General features: G+C 44.9%; 1 protein-coding gene across 2 annotated transcripts in view; it reads left to right on the top strand.

Moving 5' to 3' along the window:
- FAT3 (FAT atypical cadherin 3) overlaps nucleotides 1-20,575 on the top strand; it is a 638,491-nt gene that overhangs the window by 558,675 nt on the left and 59,241 nt on the right. For both annotated transcript variants that reach the window (XM_045790757.2, XM_087868258.1), the window contains exons 14-15: nucleotides 17,058-17,447; nucleotides 20,013-20,227. In XM_045790757.2, coding sequence (XP_045646713.2) covers nucleotides 17,058-17,447; nucleotides 20,013-20,227 — 605 coding nt within the window. The remainder of the gene's footprint in view (nucleotides 1-17,057; nucleotides 17,448-20,012; nucleotides 20,228-20,575) is intronic.

The raw sequence follows: 20,575 nt of genomic DNA, 5'->3' as shown, positions 1-20,575 counted from the left end.
AATTTCTGGTGTTTTATTAAAACAGCAACAGCCCTCAGAAGACTCAGCAGTTTCAGGTACACAGTCCCGCAGTGGCAGGAGCTGAAGAGGCAGCAGCTGCCTTTTTTGATAACCGCCAGCGCTCACACACCCTGTTTCCAGCCGCTTCGCTTATTTATGTTACTGCCTGACCCTCTGGGCCCCTTTGGGACAGGAAAATAGCTGATTTTTTTAAAAAAAAATTTTTATTTTGAATTAATAATAGGTTCACAGGTAGTTGAAAAAAAAATGTGCAGAAAGTCACATGTACCTTGCACTCCACACTTTCCCCCAGTGAGGACATCTTGTGTAACTGTAGTACAGTATCCAGTTTGGGGTGTGTGTGTGTGTGTAGTTCTATACAATTTTATCACTTGTGTGGCTCATGTAACCACCATCACAGAGCTCCCTCCTGCCACCCCATCATAGCCACACCGACCTCCTCCTGGCACTTCCTTCCCAATCTCTAACCCCCAGCAACCACTAATCTCCTATCTATAATTTTATTATTTCAAAAACATTATTTAAGAGGAATTCTATAGTTTATCATTTTTTGAGATTGGGTTTTTTGCTAAACAAAGATCCATCCCCGCTATCCTTACACCAATTGGTTTTTGATCCTAGCAAAGAATATTGGCTCCATTTGTGTAGATGACAGGGCTCTTTGGTTCATGAAACTTCTTTTGTTAAGCATATCCCTTTACCAGAAGTTATAAGTGATTTCATCACCATTTAGCTACAGCATATACTAAGTCACTATAAATTACAAAGAAAAGACAAGGCAATATTCCTCTGAAATCTGATTCCATAACTTCATGAATTCAAAGCTCTTATAAGGACTTGCTAAACTTTCATATACTGACTTTCTAATTTGAAAAAATATTACTGCTCTTAGCCAAACACCTCTTTCCTATGCTGAATTCGTTGTTCATAATAAAACCACACTAATGTTAAGAGTCACTGCCTAAATTAGGAACAAAATCAAAACAGAGGAGGACAAGATAAATTCAACACCCATTTTATGAGCTCTAAGAAATAACATGGCAACTGTCTAGATTTTAGGACTAAAGTCTTAGTCTTTCTGTAAAATGGAAATATCCACAATCCCATAAACTAATGACATGACTTTATGACCTAACATGCTTAAACATGTAATCCTTTGAGTAAAGATTAGGGGACCTTTTGTTGTACTATCTCTTTGGGGTTAATATCTTACTATTTAGTCTACCTCTTATAGGTAGGATTTGTGCCCAGCTTCCTAATTTTGAAGGTTTTCTAAGCCAGCAAAGGAAATACGCAGAGATGAAGATCAGAACTAAAGTCTGTGACCATTTTAGGCAAAGTTATATGAAAATAAAATGTAAACATGCTCTGCAAAATATGCTATAGCTCATGATTTATTGAGAGGACCATTTCCAGATATTTGAGATGCAAGAGGACATATTTTTCCTCTTATGGACCAGGGACATAAAGCAAGGAAATGTTCTTATAAGCAACTCATTTACTTCTTTCCTATAAAATATTTTCTGCAAGGTTTGGAACTTCTTTCAGGGATTTCAGAGAAACTTGGGGGCTCATAACACACATTACAATTATTTTCCATTCAATTTAACAGAAATTTAGTGAGTAGCTAGGTAGAAGACACTACAGAAAGAACTGCAATATTCTCAAAGATGAGGAATGTGTGGTGACAGGCCTCAGGTCATCTGCAGCAGTGAAGAACATGAAGCAGAAACACACAGACCTTTAACAAAAGGCAGAGCTCCCAGAATGAATAGGATTTCAACAGGCAGAGGTAAGGCATTCAGGAAGACAGGAACCTTGAGGATAAAGTTGTAAAGCTGGGAACATGTGGACCCAACTCAATAATTGGGAGAGTATCATGTCATCCAGGATGGAAAGAAGTAAATGAGATGAGAAAAGTTGTCTGGGCCTGACTGTGGTGGTTCACACAGGCCAGGAATTATGTACTTAAACCAATAAGTGGAAAAGAGCCACTGAGCACTTTTGAGAAAAGAGCTCATCAATTCTGGGTTTGGGAAATGCTAATCTGATAGAAGCCTCTAAAATGAGGGTGAGGAAAGCTCCCAGGAGGGTATTGAAAAGGGCCAAAATTAGAGTGGTAGCTTTGGGATTTAAAAGGAAGGAGCATGGCCATCACCCCAAGCGGCTCCCGTGAGGTAGGGGGAAAGGGGGAGGGGTGGAAGGGGAGCGGCCTTGCCTACCAGCACACCTGCAGAAGCCATGGCTGGACCTCTCAGCCAGTCACACCAGTGCACCCACAGCTGTCACAGCCCAACCACACAATCCACATAGGGGACACCCCTGGAGTGCCTGGTTCTGAGGACCAGTGGGGACCCTCTACATAAGACCACTCCTTCAAGACTGGGAGACACAGCTGATCCACCTAACATAAAAACGAACACAGAGAGGGGTACCTGGGTGGCTCAGTTGGTTAACTGTCTGCCTTCTGCTCAGGTCATGATCTCACGGTCCTGGGATCAAGCCCTGCATCAGGGTCCCTGCTCAGCAAGGAGTCTGCTTCTCCCTTTCTCACTGCACCCCCCCAACTCATGCTCTTTCTCTCTCTCAAATAAATAAATAAAATCTTAAAAAAAGAAGAAGAAGAACAAGAGAACAGGCAAAATGAGATGGCAGGGAATATGTTCCAAATGAAAGAATAAAACAAAACCACAGAATTAAAAGAAACAGAGATAAGCAATATACCTAATAAAGAGTTCAAAGTAATGGTCAAAAAGATCCTCGCTGGACTGAAGAGTGGATGAACAGAGTGAGACCTTTAACAAAGAAATAGAAAATATAAAAAAGAACAGTAAAAGTTGAAGAATACAATAACTGAAATGAAAAATACTCTAGAGGGAATCAACAGCAGATTAGATGATGCAGAGGAATGGATCGGTGAGCTATAAGACAGGGTAATGGAAAGCACCCAAGTAGAACAGCCAAAAAGAAAAAAAGAATTTTAAAGAATTAGGATAGTTTAAGCAACCTCTGGGACAACATCAAGCATGTTGCATATAACATTTGCATTATAGGGGACTCAGAAGGAGAAGAGACAGAGAAAGGGGTAGAAAAGTGATTTGAAGAAATAATAGCTAAAAACTTCTCTAACCTAGCTAAGGAAACAGACATCCAGGTCCAGGAGACACAGAAAGCCCCCAACAAGATGAGCCCAAAGAGGTCCACACCATCACACATAATAATTAAAATGTGTAGGGAGTTTGCTTCAAGGGCTAGAAGAAACATGAGAGGAATTCACCCAGAAATGAGGAGGAGCAATGCTTCACTGACTGAGGGCTCTGTAGGTCATGCATTACGTTACTGAGTTGGTGCAACTGGTAGAGTAAATTAATAGAAGATACAGAAAGTCTCTCTCAGAGTCTTCCAGAATGATGCCTTTCCCTCTAAAGTGAACACTTAGGTCCTCAATTAACCGAGAACAGAAAAGAGAGAGAGAAAAGTGATCTTGTGGCAGAATTTCCCCATTTTGACCTAAATGTTTGTATTGCCACAGCCCTTAGAATTCTTAATTTTGCACTGTCATTCACTGTAATAATGTAAACTTGCTGTCCATGTTGGGGGTTCATTTTCTGAGTATTTAATGAGGGAGTTGGTATCATGATTCCTGTGCTGTGCTCTCATGGAGCAGATACCAGAATGAACTTGGTTTTCCAAAGCACCAGAGCATCAGAGGAAATGAATGTCTGCCCCACTATCTTGGAGCATTATTTGCTCTGAGAGGGTAGCTCCTTATGAAGAAGCAGGAGATTATTTATCTGAGAGTAATGTTCATAAATATAACCCATGAGGGTTGTTAAACAGAGATCTTTCAAACCAAACCACATTACATGAATCTCTCTAGTTGGTTTTTTATCTCTTCTGACAGCCTAGCCTTGTGTATGTGCTGCTTCCTGAGAGCCCTGAAAAGGGACTTGGGAAGAAAAGCGAAGAGAGGAGATAAGTTCTCAGCAAAGTGTTGTGGGTTAGGTGCTGGAACTGTGACAGAAAAGCACACTGAGATCTCTGGGCTAGTGGGTTCCTGCATCTTCATGGGACAAACTCTAAGGGAGTGTCATTCACACCAATCTATAAGGACTTCACTGAGTAGTCATATGGCCTTTCCTTGGTGTGTGCAGTAGAGAAAGAGTTCTGTCTTCCTCTTCTTATAGACTATGAATCTTATAAAATTAGGACCCCATCCTATGACTTCATTTAACTTAATATCTCCTAAAAGCCCCAACTCCAGATACAGTCACATAAGGGTTAGGGCATCAACATATGAATTTGGGGGAGACACAATTCAGTGCTTAGCCCTCTGTCACTCTCCTTTGGATCACTCACTTAGGGGAAGAGAGCTATGAAATTGTGAGGCAGGACTGTGAGAGGCCCACATGACAAGGGACTGAGTACCTATTAGAAACTAGATGAGGGAGCTTGAAAGTGGACCCTCTCCTCCATTTGAGCCTTCAGATGAAGCTGCAGCCCCACTCAACAGAGAAAGCTTGGGCCATAGCCAGCCAGCTAAGTCATGCCTGGATTCCTGCCCCCACAGAACCCATGAGATCCTAAATATTTGTTGTTTCATGCTAAGTTATGAGGTAACTTGGCATGGAGCAATAGAGAACTAGCACATTAACGCAACTGTACAGGCCTTCTGAATTCTGTCCACATATCCTTAAGAATCCCCTGCCACAGCCATTATCCTTCCACAGGCTCCACTCTGTGAGGAAAAGGGGCTCTCATGCAGGGCAGTGGCAATTAAAACAGGGCCCTCCCTCAAGGAGGAGTAGTTCATCCAAGCTGGGAATATGCTGCTTTGATGTGGCAGGGTGAGTGGTGATGCCAGAGCATTGGCTGCTCCTTGTTGCTGTTCTCATGGCTTCCTGGATTCTCTCTGGGGCAGTGGGCCCACTGCTGTAGACCATACCCTCGTAGATCTTGGGATATTACACTGGAAAGGCTCTGAAACAAAATCCAGTCAAAACCTTTCTTTTCCCGAGGAAGAAACTGTGGCCCCTAGATAAAGACACTTCTCCAAGATGACTTTCTTAGTGGCGGAGTGAGATCTAAAAGGAGGGTATCCTGACGTCTCAGTCCAAGGCTCTTTTCTGTCTTCTAGTAATTTCTACCAGAAGATGATTCAAGAGGGATTCAATTCTGATTCAGCCTGTCCGCTCTTAAGTACCATTTTTCTATGTCTTTCCTAATGCCTTAAAGCTTGTCACCTCTAAGCTGCATAGGTCAGTGAGTTAGTGTGGTTTTTTCCCCCCAAAGCTCTGTTATTCTCTGAAGTATTAAATCTTTGAAGGTGGCTGAGGGAATATTAAAATTTTCATAAAAATTAAATAATCCCCCTAAAGACTTCAAGACGTAAGCCATTTCTGGAGCATTTTGTGGCTGAAACCCTTTGTCTCTTGGGGATATCAAAAAATATAATGTAATGCTTAAAGCCTTTCTCCAGAGAGCCCCAAACACTGACACATATAATCTTATTATGGCAGAAGAGCTGTTGATATTCTCACCTCAGATGGAGAAACTGAGGTTCAAAAAGTTAGGCTGCTCCTCTCAAGCCATCTGGTAAATGGAGGGTGGTCCTGAGCAAAGGTTTCCCTGGCCCCATAAACCCCCGAATTCTTGACCTCCCTCCAGCATCAGGACACCTTCTGCAGCACCTGTGGCTTGATGGCGGACTGTGGCACCCCATGCCCTCCTTGTCATATTTGCCTGTTACTTTGGGAAGCAACATCCTACAGTGGCTTTGGGAGGAGACCAGATTAAATACTCCAGTTCCAGGAACCTCTACTAACTGTCTAACCTTAAATAAGTTCTCCGACCCTTTCAAAATCCACTTCCTCCCTGGAAAAAATGGAGATACAAATTCCTTGTTCTCCCACCAGACCGTGAGCTCTTAGAGGGCTGGGACACCAGCCACCAGTACGTGCGCCATACTGCCAAGTTGTTGGGAGAACAACGTTAGACATTCCATGTTAACTCCTAATGTCATATCTAGTGCATATGTGGGTTCCTTCTGCCAGGGGCTTTCATTCACAGACTCCCTCGTGGAGGAAGCCTCGGATGCTGGAAATTACTCTCTCCATGTCCACTGGGGAGAATATGAGTGCATTCTGTCACACAGGGCTTAATTTGGGAACATGCAATGACCCTCTATGCCTAAGAAATTAGGATCCCTACAAACTACCCCCTCCCAAATTTCAGGATCCAATGCCAGAGAAAAAACAATGCACAAGAATCAGACAAACTGGCTACCAGCCTGGCTGTGCGTTAGAATCCCTATGAGAGCTTTTTAATGTAAACAGACAAAAATAAACGCAAACAGGCGAGTGCTGCATCTCCAAAATCTGATTCAGAAAGTCTGGGATAGAGCTCGATATGCATTTTTTCCCCTCTTTTTGACTGTAATGTCTTGCCTCGTTTAGAAGCCTTTGCATTTGCCACATATCAGTTGTTATTGTTATTATGCTTTTTAAAATCCAGTTTCTTCCAGGGGCGCCTGGGTGGCTCAGTCAGTGAAGTATCCAACTCCTGACTTCAGCTCAGGGTCATGGGAACATGAGATGGGATCGAGCCCTGTGTCAGGAGCCTGTGCACATGGGGCGCCTGGGTGGCTCAGTCGTTAAGCATCTGCCTTCAGCTCAAGGCGTGATCCTGGAGTTCTGGGATCGAGCCCCACATCAGGCTCTTCCACTGGAAGCCTGCTTCTTCCTCTCCCACTTCCCCTGCTTGTGTTCCCTCTCTTACTGGCTGTCTCTCTCTCTGTCAAATGAATAAATAAAATCTTTAAAAAAAAATTTAAAAATTAAAAAAAAGGAGCCTGTGCGCAGAGCCTGCTTAAGATTCTCTCTCTCTCTCCCTCTCCCTCTGCCTCTCCACCCACTCCCGCTCACAGATGCTCTCTCTCTCTAAAAAAAATAAATGAATAAATAATAAAATAAAATCCAATTTCTTCCAAGTAGGGAGTCAAAACAAATGAAACAGCTAATTCCTTCCAGAAAAGAAGATCTTAGTGAAGGGTTTTAGCACCGGACCGTATGGGCAGGGAATTCTGATTTCTGACCGTTGATGGCAGTGAGTCATTCCCATGAGCTCCCCCATTCACACACTGCTTCTCTCCTGGGTGCCACAGGTTGGTTAACAGGCCTCCCAGCGCCTCCGTGAGTCAGTCCTGACCCAGCATGCAGCAGTGCGGAGGACGGGCTGACGGGAGTGCTGGTGTCCCTGCGAATTTCCACCTACCCCTGGGCATTGTGTGCAGACACCACAGACCCCCCACTTTGGATCCCCGCCTCTGCGGGGTATGTTGAGGCTCAGTGGAGCATTCATCAGCTTTGCCACAAGATACTCACTATCCTTTCACCTTGTGAAGCCTTGACAGGCGCGATTATGTTGTCCATCATCTGTGCGGAGCTCTTTAAATGACTTCTTGCATGTTACAAAACGCTTCCCACTCGGACAGCCTCTTCATCCGGCTCCTCCAGTCTTCCTTCTCCTCTCTGCTACTTCATCCCTTAGCTGACACCCAGCTTTTCATTCACTCTAGCTCTAACTGTTTATAACAGCTTTGGTAATCTGCTAGTGGTTCTGAAAATAGACAGCTTTAGCTCCTGCCCTTCTAAACTTCTCATTTAGTAATTAATACCCTTTGCCCTTCTCCAAACACCCAGTATCATCATTCTTTACTTCACATGTGTTTGAGTCACCGAAATGCCCCTTCTTCTCATCACTTTTCTACTTGGTACTCCTGACAACTCCTATCTTCCCTTCATGATTCAACTGAGTCATTTTCTTCCCTGGGAAATGTCCCTCTGCCGTCCCTCTCCGATCATCGACTAGATCCACGTTTGTCTCTGGGAGACGTTGAGGGGCTGTGATTCCTCTGTGGATTCCCAGTGTCTGCCATGTGGCAGGAGTCCTGGGAGGGTTTATCGGATGGAAGTGACTTATTGGATAGATGGATGATTGATCCAGTGGTCATACATAATGACCCACTTAGGAAATGTTTTTAGTATTATCGCTGGGTAGTCCATCATAGAAGTTCCATGCACCAATAAAGACGGAGTTTTGAGTCCTTTGATGAATTCGTTTACCTGCACTTGACTCTCCCAGGCTTAGCAAAGTGCCAAGCCATAGATGGGAGGGAGGGTTTGTGTCCAGGTGAGCTGCAGCCTTGGAGGTATCATGGAAGGTGGTGTCGCGCACCGGCAGGGCTGGCCATCTGGGACTGCAGCCTTTGCAGGTGTATGGCCCCTTTGCTTAGAAGGGCCCCATGTTGGTTTAATGCTCTGCTGGGGCTATGCTGAACTTCGCAACTCTTTTTAAAACAAGGGACCCTGCATTTTTATCTTTCACAGAACCTCATAATCATATTGCCAGTGCTGCCCAGCGGGGCTGCTGCCAGCCCAACTGGTGAGTCCCCAGGAAGTCTATGATATTGTCAGGATCTCCCCAGCTCTGTACTGGGGCTGCCTTCTGTCTTCTTTGAGGATTCCAAAAGCTCCAGCATTCCTGACCCCGGAGTCGGTATTTTGCCTCGGGGAATGTGCCAGGGTTAGTCATCACCCAATGAAAAACTTGTAAAACACACTTAAAATGGGAATAATCAGAGAGTCTATTTAAAGTCTAACTTGAAAAGTAATTGCAATTCTATGGACCTCCTAATGGCAACTTTCTTTTATTTTCTATCATCTGAAGCCCTATTTTAAAGATAGAAAAAAGTGGTCAGTTTGAGCTCTTTGACTGTGACGGGATTTTACTTGCCTCCCACAGACAATGAGAGGAGTTTTGAGGTTAACCATTTTCTTCTACAGCTGAATTTAAGGATACCAAATAGTTCAAAACAATGTATCACTTGAAATAACTTTATAATGAAACCTTGACAAAAAAAAAATATATTTTCTGAGTAAAGCCAGTGTCTTTAGGAGCACAAGAAAAAAAATGAGGAATGGAAATACCCATAAAAAGAATGCTTATACAATATATGAGTATCCTTTTCTACAATTACTTCACATGGCATGTGTGCTGAGAATTACACTGGCCTGGGAAATAACTCGGAAATTTGACTGCTCTCCAAAATTGGTAATAAATTTTCCATTACATGATTTTTTTAATAGTCCTTTTACTTGCTAGAAACGTGAGCTGTATCTACTGTATAAAACCTAGAAAGACAGGCAAAAGGAAAAACAAGTCAATTCCAACCACTGTTGGTATTTTGATGAATTCTCTTCTACTTTTTCCTTTATAAAAATGAACTCATAAACTAGACATTGTTTTGTAACCTCCTTTTTTCACTGGCTCACAAATAGATTTCTGTGTCACTGTATATTCTTTTACACGTTTTTTTGGTGACATATATAGTATCCTGTGATATGAATGCACTGTAACATATTCAACCAGTCCTTATTCTTGGAAAATTGGGTAGTTACCAATTTTATTCACAAATGCAAATATCCATTTAGCAATTGTTTTTCACATGTCTGTGACTGTTTTAGGTATATTTTTAAAGACTTTATTTATTTATTTATTTATTTATTTATTTATTTATTTATTTTAGAGAGAGATGGTGTGTGTGTGCGCGTATGTGCACGAAAGCGAGCACGGGGAGGGGCAGAGAGAGAGAGAATCTCAAGCAGACTCAGCTCCCCGCTGAGTGTAAAGCCCGACACAGGGCTTGATCTCCCCACCCTGAGATCATACCCTGAGCTGAAATCAAGAGTTGGATGCTTAGCTGACTGAGCCACCCAGGCACCCCTTATGTACATTTTTAATATTAAATCTTCCCAGCTTCTCTGCGTTGCACCCTTTTGGGGTTCTTCAGTCCTTTAATACATGCATTTGCAGTGGGCATGTATGTGCAGTGTTCATGTCACCTGCGTGTGTGGTGTTAGTTCATACTCTTGCTCTGGTCCCCTAGCTGCCTCTGTAGTTCCGTGTTCATTGCTTCCTGACTGTGTGCAGGGCCCTGGACTCAGCATTGAGCTATAGAAATCACAAGACACAGTCCCTCTGCCTAAAAGCTACATTAATCAAGTGGAAGAGAGGACATAACTAATGATACTGTAAAAATCCTGTTAAGGGAGCACAGAGAAAGGAGTAACGGGGGAAATGAAGGAAGCTGTCCAGAGGAGAACCTACAAAGAATATGCAGGATTTTGACAAGGGAAGGAGGGGAAGAGAATGTTCTGAGTAAAAGGACAAGCATGAGCAGAGGCCTGGAGGGGTAAGTGTGCACGGAGTCTGCAGGGGTAGCCGGGATAGACAGCACACGATGGAAGCAGGAGATGATGCTCAAAGGGTGGGCTGGGACCAGAGGGCAAAGGACTGGAAGGCCATCCTCAAACGTCTCTACCTCTGACTGTAAGTTGTGAGCAGTCAGGGCGCCTGGGTGGCTCAGTCAGTGAAGTGTCTGCCTTCGGCTCAGGTCATGATCCCCGGGTCCTGGGATCGAGTTCCACATTGGTCTCCCTGTAAGCGGGAAGCCTGCTTCTCCGTCTCCTCCCTGCTCATGCTTTCTCTCACAGCTCTATCTGCCTCTCTCTCTCTCTCTCAAATAAATAAATAAAATCTTTAAATTAAAAAAATTTTTTTTTAAGGAGGTGATAATTCAGTGACTATCTTGAGCAGCTGAGGCAAACTGGGTGCAGAGTTTTAGGAGCTGACCTCTGATTAGATTTGGCCAGGGGAGGATAGCCTCTGAGGCGGTTTGCCATCAGGAGTCTCTTGCAAGGGTCTAGGTGAGAGTGGGGGGCGGGGGCACGGCACCTGGTGGCGAGACCTGGCCACAAAACATTGAGAGACGTCCCCAAGGCAGAATCAAAATAACACTCCATTCTGATTCAGGTGGGAGACAGAATTTGAAGGAAGCTATGCAGGAAACTCTAAACCATCTAGTTTAAATGATTTCTCATCAAGTTGTTAAACTCCTAAGTTTAGAGATGGTGTCCTTTGGACTCCCCTTCCCCTCAGTGCAGTGCCCAGAGTAGTCAAACCTGTGGCACTTGACAAAACCTGATGAAATGGAAGGGTCATGTCCAGTGTCTCCTGTGAGAAAGACAGAGCCCTTGCACTTCTCAGAAGTAACCACTGTCTTTTAAGGATAAAGCCGTTAGAAAAGAATGAGATGACGTACTCAAGAACCACAGCTTTGTTTATCATTTTTCTTCAAAGGATAATCCTTCTAGCTTAAATAAGAGCGTGCCTTAGTCACCAAGCCTGGGCCATAAAGACTGGGAAAACTAAATATACTTGTGGAATTTCTGGCACTGATGAATAGGCATTAACGAGAGCAGGAAAAGTGTTGGTTCAAAACCAAGTTATTAGATTGCCTGGGATGTGGGATCAGGGGACTGCCGAACTGGGACATGAAGGAACTTTCAGGGGTGATTGAAATGCTCTAGATGCCAGTGAGAGCCATGGTTCCATGGGGGTGTACATTTGTCAGAGTTTATGAGCTGGACGCTTAAAATGTGTTCCTGTGACGATACATAAATTATGACACCTCAGTCTAGCAATAAAGTTGATGAAAACAATAAGTGACGAGAACCAAAATTAAGAACATTACTAGAGTCTGATTGTTGAGATCGTTTCAGATCATTTCTTCCCCAGCTATCTATTCCTTAGGAATTCAAATCCCTTTATAAGAGCCAGTTATAGGAATTTAGCAGCGCCCCCATTTTTACTGGGCCACCTCGAGGCCAGATGCTGTGCAGTTGCTGGAGGGTATGAGCGTGACCAGCACAGACAAGGCTCTGACAGAGTCCTAGCAGCTGCCGACCTAAAACCTCAAAGCAAGTGTAACAGAGCTCATGCAGTTTCCTTAAGCTTCAAGAGCGTGATGTTAGGAGGAGGGCAGAAAACACTTTTTGCAGGTTACAAAAATCTCAGTTTACTTGCTGCGTTGACAGTTCTTGCCATTCAGTTTTGGAGCTGATTCTAACACCTTTAACAACCTGAAACATAAAGCTGAGTTCTGCTGACACTGGGTTAGATCCCTGGGAATGATCCTACAGTGAGCGTTATTTCTCACGGACATAATAAAGCCTTGCTCTAAGCTGTCTAGGTGAACTCTGCACACTTAAGTGAACGGTAGGAATGGCTGCACTGAGTTTTCTTCCCATCCAGAAGATTCCAGGAGCTCATGATGATGAGGCTTACTTTGGACTTTGGTGATGAAGCCGACATATGCCCAAGCCTGGCAACTTAATGAGCATTTTGAGGGTGGGGGATGATCTCTTGGAAATAGGAATGAAATTAGCTCTCTTGGTTTAATTTGGAAATGAAGCACAGTTTGGAAGATCGTCTTGGGCCTCAACTGACCTGGGTTCTGTCATTTTAAAAATGAAGAGACCTGAGACCCAGGGAAGAAGTGACCTGTCCAAGTGTACTTGTATAGTTTGGGCAAACCGGGGGCCAGAGGCAAGGTCTCCTGTCTTCCAATGACCCCATTGCCTTCATTTGAAAGCATTCACCACTTTGACTTTTATGTGCTGTCCCACACCCAAAAGGTCCATCTTTCCATTTGGCTGAATTGGGAGAAACCTAACCTCCAGTTAGATGCCTTCCAAGGAAGGGAAAATAGATGCCCTTGGACACCCCCCCAACCCCCCCCCCCCCCAGTTTCCCAGCATTTCCAGACTGGGAATTTTTATGTGCTATTTCTTCCCTCCAACCCCACCCCACAAAATGCCACTACCTCTTACTTCGTTTGAGCAAATCGGGATTTTAATCATTCTCTTCTTACTTGACTTTAATCCTCAGAAGACCTGCCTGCTCCATTTGCCACAGTTAACGTGCAGAAACTTCCCTTGCAATGGAAGTCGTACTTCTCTTGGTAGCCTGTCATTTCAGCATTTTGAGAAGCTAAGTAGCTCCGTCCTCATTAAATTAGGCTCAAATTGGAGAAGAGAATTACATACTTAAAAACACAGACACAAAATGATGGATTAATGTTATGCCTTAATATAACACATGGTGACATGTAGTAAGAGCATTAGACCAATTAGCAAGCAAGTTTTCTAATCGGGTTCCTCTTTTCTGCTGGGGAATGTAGCAAAGGGATGGTGATTTGAAGGATGGCATTTATCATACGCCTTTGGGTAAAAAGTGACCTCTTTAGTGACATGACCTGCGTTCATTTAACAAAGATAGCACCATCCCCTGGTAACACAGCAAAGATCCGAGTGCTATACCGAAAGTACTGCCTCCAAATTGTCCTTCACCTGTCTGACTTGATTTCTAGAAATCATGGGAATCCATTGCAAATGGGTCTAAACGGGAATTTTAATATATTCCAAAAATATATTCTGCTCTTTTCTTGAGAGCTACCAAATCATAAGTGATGCCATTTAGCAGGTTTGTTGGTTTGAGTTATTTTTTCCCCTCCCCCTTTTCTGGTCTCACTTCCCTATCGGTCCGATTGGTAACAGAAAGAAGGAAACAATAAATCTCCCAGTTCCTCCTGGTGTGAATGCCCAAGATACTGTCAGCAGCAAAATGTATGGGAAGTGGGGGGAGTTTGGGTCAGCAACTTGGTGGGGGGGAAAGGAGGGGATGGTTTTCTGCTGTGGTAAAGCAGAAAAACCCTGTCACCGAATTTAAATTAACAGAATCTGCCCGGAGGGGAGCCGTGGTCTTTGTGTGGCTGATTAATGTCAGCCTTGTAAGCGCGGTGCTCTGACAACAGGGCTAGCCCGCTGAGCAGGAAGCTCAGAGAACACAGCATCTCCTGCCTTGGGATGGGAGCGAAGCCGGCTGCCTCCGAATAGGGCTGGAAGAGAAAGCCGCAGACGGGGAACATAGGTGATAGTTTTAATTAGATTTCAGCTGTCTGTCCCGGTGAAGGAAACACAAGGCAGCCACGAGAGGCACCTTCCCTTCAGGCCTTGCTGCCACAGAGAGCAGCGGTGTGCGGATCCAGCCCCTTCCTCTCCTCACTCAGCTCGCCCGAGTGCCACTGCTGTCAGAACAGTGAGTCACAGATGCCCTTCCTCCCAAACGATCTCCAGGTCTGAAGAAGCAGCATGTCTGGGAGCAGACCTCTGGAAACCCTGAGAGGGATTTGCGTAGGGAACACAGGACTTTGTCCCTCGTGCTTACCTAAGAATGCAGGTGACAGCAGGCAAATCCGTCAGTCCTTGGTTTATGCCTCAGCGAAGTGGGTCTTAGAGTTGTCAACAGATGCTCAGATGAAAGACCCTGCACGAATTTCCTGCCCCAGCTTATCATTGGTAAGAGTGGTGTTCCCGATGCTGGGCGTGGAAGTCAAATCCGCTGGCGATGTGTGGGATTTGAAAAGCTGTGTGGTGTGTTTTTGTCAGTTGCCGGTGTGTTTCCATAGATCTGTGTGTGTGACTTTGAGAGGTGTCCTGAGCGCAGCTAATCGTCAAAGCAGCTTCTGGGACACACAACCAGCTCAGGCACCCAGGCAGGCTTACCGCAACCCTGTGTAGATTCAACCCCGGAAATATGGAAGGTTTTAGTCTTGGAGCCACCCTACAGAGAGCCAGAAAGCATCCCTGAAACCTCTCCTATGGGGCCTTATTTCAAGGAGCAGCAAAGGAAGAGGCAAGCCTTCTTGTTTTTAATCCCTGCACCAATACAATCAGAAGTTGATGTTTATCTATCACAGCGTAGTTGTTTCGAAAGAGAAATAAAAGTAAATGATAAAACTTTGGAAAAAATGGACTCTCTGGAATGGAACCAAGAACAAGCTCTCAGTGTTGACCTTTTGGTTAAAGCCACATAATGCAATTTATGTCATTCCCTCCAGATATATGATTTTATTGGTTTGCTGGGAATTTTGGCTTAAGGGAAATTACACATTGGGGGAGTAAAGTGTTTAACTCTTATTACTGCCAAATGTCTGACCCCATGGTGAGGTGTTATAGTGGAAGACAACACAGACTGAGGCTCTCCCCTCTAAGAGCTTACATTCTAGCAGCCCGTGATTCGCAAGAGGCATTTTCAGATGGCGGTCCTAACTAAAGACCCTTGGTTCAGGACTGTCTTCTTTAAGAGCATTTAGGATCAAAATAATGCTTTTTCAGCCTACAAAGTTGTTACATTTTGCCTCTTATAAATCTTAACACCTGCTGGGTCTGGGGCGCGTAAACCATTTTGAAGTGCTAAGATCCTCTGATGAAAAGAGTTAAATCAGTCTTCAGAACCAGAAGTCAATCTGATCATCATTCGCTGATTTGCTGGTTGTTGGTAGACATTTCCTGGCTGATATGTTTTAGCTTTTATGTATATAAAGGTAAAATGGTATTTTGCTAAGTAAGTGCATTTCTTTAAATCACAGAGCTAGAGGTCACCCGCCTAGTAGAGCTTCTCCCTTCTTTGATGGAGTGCTCCAGGCTCACTGGCCACTGGATTTCTTTCTTCTCTTTACATTCCCTTATGGCCTTACCCATTCTCATGGCGCTGCATGGCGCCTGAGTGCAGGCAGCCCTCACATTCATAGCTCCAGTGTGGACCTCTCCTCTGATCTCCAGCCTCCTGCACTAGCTCCCTACTCGAATCTCCACTTACGTATAAAAATGCCCATCTCGGGGCGCCTGGGTGGCGCAGTCGTTAAGCGTCTGCCTTCAGCTCAGGGCGTGATCCCGGCATTCTGGGATCGAGCCCCACATCAGGCTCCTCCACTGGGAGCCTGCTTCTTCCTCTCCCACTCCCCCTGCTTGTGTTCCCTCTCTCGCTGGCTTGTCTCTCTGTCAAATAAATAAATAAAATCTTTAAAAAAAAATGCCCATCTCGAATTTAATGTGTCCAAAATGGGGCTCCTGGCCTGTCATCCAAATCCTTGTCCTCCTGCCGTCCTCTCCATCCCAGCTGATGGCAGCTCCCTCTTTTCAGCCGCTCAGGCCCACACCTGAGTCATCCCGGGATCTTCTCTTTCTCTCACACCCTGTATCCTGCCAGCCCCACCAACAGAAAACAGTCTTTTCTCACCACCTGCATGTTCAGAACAGGCGAACACCAACCCCTTCCCACCACTTCAGGGGCCGCCGCCCGAGCACGCCACCCCTGCCACGTGCTCCTGCGGGAGTCGACCAGCTGTCTCAGCTTCCTCGCTCGCTGCTCATCCTGCTCTTTGCCACCTGCAGCCTGAGTGATCCTGTTACAGTCTGAGTCCCGTGTCATGACTGCCCACCGCAGAGCTCTCGCTTCCCACCTCAGCACCACAACCCCACGCGTTCTGCTCCCCAACCTGCTGTCGCCTGGAAACCATCTTCCACTTCACTCTTCCTGACTGTGGTCACAAGGGGCTTCTCGACAGTGCCCTCAAACACACCCGAGGGGCTTCTACCTCTATTCTTGTGGGTCCCTCTGCCTGCGCTGTTCTCCCCCCAGACACCTGCGCTGTTCATTCCCTCCCCTCCTTTGGGTTTTTATTCAAATGTCAAGGCCTTCCTTGACCACCTTATTTAAAGTTACCACCCTTCCCTTCAGCTCCCACACTCTCTCTCCCTCCAGTACTTCCATCCCCCTGCTTCAACTTTATTTTTCTTCCCTTTTGCCCCCAATATGTCATTGATTTTACTGATTCTTTATTGTTTGTTAATTTCTTATTTACTCCCACTAAGAGTAATAATTTCCTCAAAAAATGTTTAAGTCTTGTCCATTGCTAAAATCTCTAGCACCTAGAGTAGTGGCTCATCGACTCCAGATACACATTTATTGAAATAATGGATTAATTTTCTTTCTCTTCCTGTGGCACATCTTTACCCACATATCTATTGACATCTTAGAGTTTTTCTTAAAAGACAGGTGGGGTTCTTTAATATGTGAAGAATACCCAACTATTTATGATATTTCTTGCCAATATTTCACATTTCCTTACCATTTAATTTAGTTGCATATTTTTTAAAATTCTGTAGGACCACAGCTATTGGTTTATGTCATTACTGTTCTTCATGCAGCCCCCGAGGTCAGCAGAGCTGTAATAATCTAGCGCAGAGCGTCAAGCCACGCTCTTGTCACCAACCTTCTTGCGTCTCCTGCAGGCATCAACAGGAAGGTGGTGTACTCCCTGGCGGACTCTGCCGATGGGTTCTTCTCCATCGACAGCTCATCAGGCATCATCATCCTGGAGCAGCCCCTGGACCGAGAGCAGCAGCCCTCCTACAACATCAGCGTCCAGGCCACTGACCAGAGCCCCGGACAGGCTCTGTCCTCTCTTGCCACGGTCACCATCACCGTCCTGGACATTAACGACAACCCCCCTGTGTTCGAGAGGAGGGACTACCTGGTGACCGTGCCTGAGGACACCTCCCCAGGCACCCAAGTGCTTGCTGTTTTTGCCACCAGCAAAGATATTGGCACGAACGCTGAGATTACATATCTCATCCGGTCTGGGAATGAACAAGGGCGATTTAGAATCAACCCAAAGACAGGTGGGTACATGGCAACCCACTTAGAACTCACGGCTTCCATACCATGTAACTGCTGTCTGGGTGGGCTCTCTTTCCTCCTCCTCCCTCCCTCCCCCTGGAAGCACATCTTCTCATGGCCCGGCCTGCGTGCCACCCGAGGGGCCCTCTGGCACTCTGCTTCTGTGGATGCTCCCTGCCAAGTGTTAAGCCCCTAGCGGTGGGCTCATTCGGCAAATACTTGACCTCTGTGCGGGCTCCAGGATGTCTTAGAGGAAGGCTCGGGAGCAGCGAGGTGGCTCAAGGATGAGGACAGGAGTAGTATTTGCATACTGAGCATAAGGGTTTGTTTCTTTCTCTTTTCTGTTTTTCTTTGTTTCATTTTATGTTGTTTTATCTGGATCATGCATTTATGCGTGTGGAAGTGCTCCTAGAGATTAGCATGCACTTGTCCCTGTCCATGCTCAGACTGCCACTCTCTGGTCACCTACCAAAGGAGACAATGAGAAGTGGTGTGCGCAGCGGTGACACACAGGCCTCATCAAGTCCGCACCCCGGTCAGCTGGAACCAGCGCTGTGTTTGGGCCCCGTCCACTACTCCTGGGTCAGAACACTGCTGTGCCTCACCACGCTCTTTGCGGGTGAGGGATGGTATGGCATCACGTAGGGAAAGCAAGTCTAGAAAGAAATCAAGAGAACAGAAGAGAACCCTAGGGCTTTCTTTTCCCGAGGGAGTTAACTATTGGGGGCCCTTTGGGTCATAAAGATGGTGATAAAATAAAGATGGTAATTCAAGAAACAAGTTTGGATATTCTTTGAAGAGTATTCACTATGTATTTTATAGTGTTTGCATTAATGTTTTCAAAGCACTTCCATGGATTTTCTCATTCGTTTACCTATTCCCTTAAAAATAGTCAAAGTCAAAGCAGGCCCATTTTTCAGATAAGAAAAGTTAAGTCTCTCCCACTTCCTGTCCATTGGAGGCAATTCCCTCATCACACAAGGAAAATGCTCTTGTTGAGCAAGGTGGCAAAGGAGTTCGGATAGTTCAGTAAACATGAACAGTAAACTGCCGTAATTAGCAACATTTATTTAACATGGTGAAACACTAGATTCCTATTAAACTGTTGGTTATTTCTCTCCTTTTCCATATGAGAAAAACAGAGCTTCGAAGGGGTTAAGTAAGTTCTCCAATGCCCACTGGGAGTCAATGGGGGATCCAGGATTTGAGCCCAGATCTTCCTGGTTCTGGAATATATGTTTTCACCTCTTAGAGCACTGCTCTGCTGGCATGGGGGGGGGTGTGCAAAAAGGGAAGGAGATACAGTCCCTGCCCTTAGGTTTAGGAAGGTGAAAATATTGATGGAAGAATTGCATTAGCCGCTTCTCCCAGCAGTAACTCTGTTTATTAAGGTCGTTACTTTAAATTAAAATGTATGGGGTTTCCGTCATTTAAATACATGTTAGCCTTGGTCTATCTAGTTACAGCCATTGTATATGAACGCCTTGGGGAAATGGTTAAGTGCTGTTTAAATTTGGCACCGGATAACAAGACTGGGATACAAAATAAAACACCAAGGGTGGTAATTGCTAAGAAAACTTAATTATGGGGAGAAAGAGACTCGTGTAATAGGTATGACTTCAGTATCTCACCTTAAATAGAAGGGCAGCGTTAGTAGCTGGGGAAGGTGCCAGTCTGGAGGTGAATGGATGTGACATACTGACCTTGGGCCTAATGACTGCTTTCCAGTGGGGAGAGAGGCGAATGCCCTTGAGAACTGCTCTGCAGGAAAGACCATGACCAGTTTCCAACTGCAGAGTGCAGGATTGGGTCACCTCACCAGAAAGGGATAGAATGGGAGGGAGAAACACTCACGGAGCCCCTTCTAGGGGTGGCACCCAGCTAGGGGCTTTCACTCGTTCTATTTGCTTAACTTAAATCGCGTTGTGACATGGACACTACGTCTGTTCTGTAGTCACTAAACTCACACTTACTATTTGACCACTAACCCCAGGTATTTCCTTTTCATGAGGTCACAGTACCTTGAGCCGTCTGAGCTCTTTGCCCTCTTTGTGCTGTAATAGTGTTAGATAAGCCCATTATAACTTGGCCAGGCACGTTAGTGGTTAATTGAATTCAGTGAAGTCTGCAGGTATTCACTTGCCAATGGGGGGGGGGGTGTCATGCAATCACATCCATGCATCTCAGCTCATTCTCTGTCTGCCTGTATCCAATTAAGGGATCATCGGGAGACACTTATCAGGGAAGCTTGTTTCTGTCCCTTCTCCCTAGCGGCATATGGGTGAATAACGCCAGAGAGTTTCAGGCTGCTTGAGAGAAGTTCAGAAACTATTGTGGAAACCGTCAAAGACTTTATTTCTTCAGTGTTGCATCTGATGGATGGCTGTGTTTTAACCGACAGCATTAATCAGACTCTGAGATGATTTCCGCGGGGTATTAAATAAACAAATTCCTGAATATCTAAAATTCTTGGCTGGAGATGATATTATAAATATTCCCATGATTATGGAACTGCTGACCAGTGTTTTTTCCTAATCAAATCTAAAACTTCCCATTCTTCTCCAAAGGGGGTATTTCTGTCTCTGAAGTCCTGGACTATGAATTATGCAAAAAGTTTTTCCTGGTGGTGGAAGCCAAAGATGGAGGCACACCAGCTCTCAGTGCGGTGGCCACCGTCAGCATCAACCTCACGGATGTGAATGACAACCCTCCCAGGTTCAGCCAGAATGTCTACAGTGCTGTCATCAGTGAAGATGCCTTGGTCGGAGACTCTGTCATTTTGGTAGGTGCCAGTGGGAGGTCCAGATGTCTGGGACTCAAATTCCTAAAAAGAGTGAAAAAGTGCGCAAAGTCTATCGTGGATTCTCCTCACATTTTCACTTTGCAGGGTCTTTTTGTCCCCAAGAACTCTAGTCAGTCACCAATCTTTCAATTGCTCCTTCTCCTGTTGTGCACTGGAAGGGTCTGGTAAATTCATTTCTATCAAGGTGTAAGGACCAATAATTACTTTCTTCCTGGGAGTGTATGTTTTTCAAGAAAACAAAACAGATCACGGACTACATTTCTAATGATAGCTCTCACTGGTTTCTGACCTTAGATAATAAGTTATTAGGCAGCTAAAGATGAAATA

The sequence above is a fragment of the Ursus americanus genome, chromosome 16, assembly GCF_024610735.1.
Source record: "Ursus americanus isolate L20-20 chromosome 16, mUrsAme1.1.p, whole genome shotgun sequence".
Classification (NCBI taxonomy): Eukaryota; Metazoa; Chordata; class Mammalia; order Carnivora; family Ursidae; genus Ursus; species Ursus americanus.
Note: the sequence above shows the minus strand (reverse complement) of the source record. Positions and strands in the feature narration are given on the sequence as shown.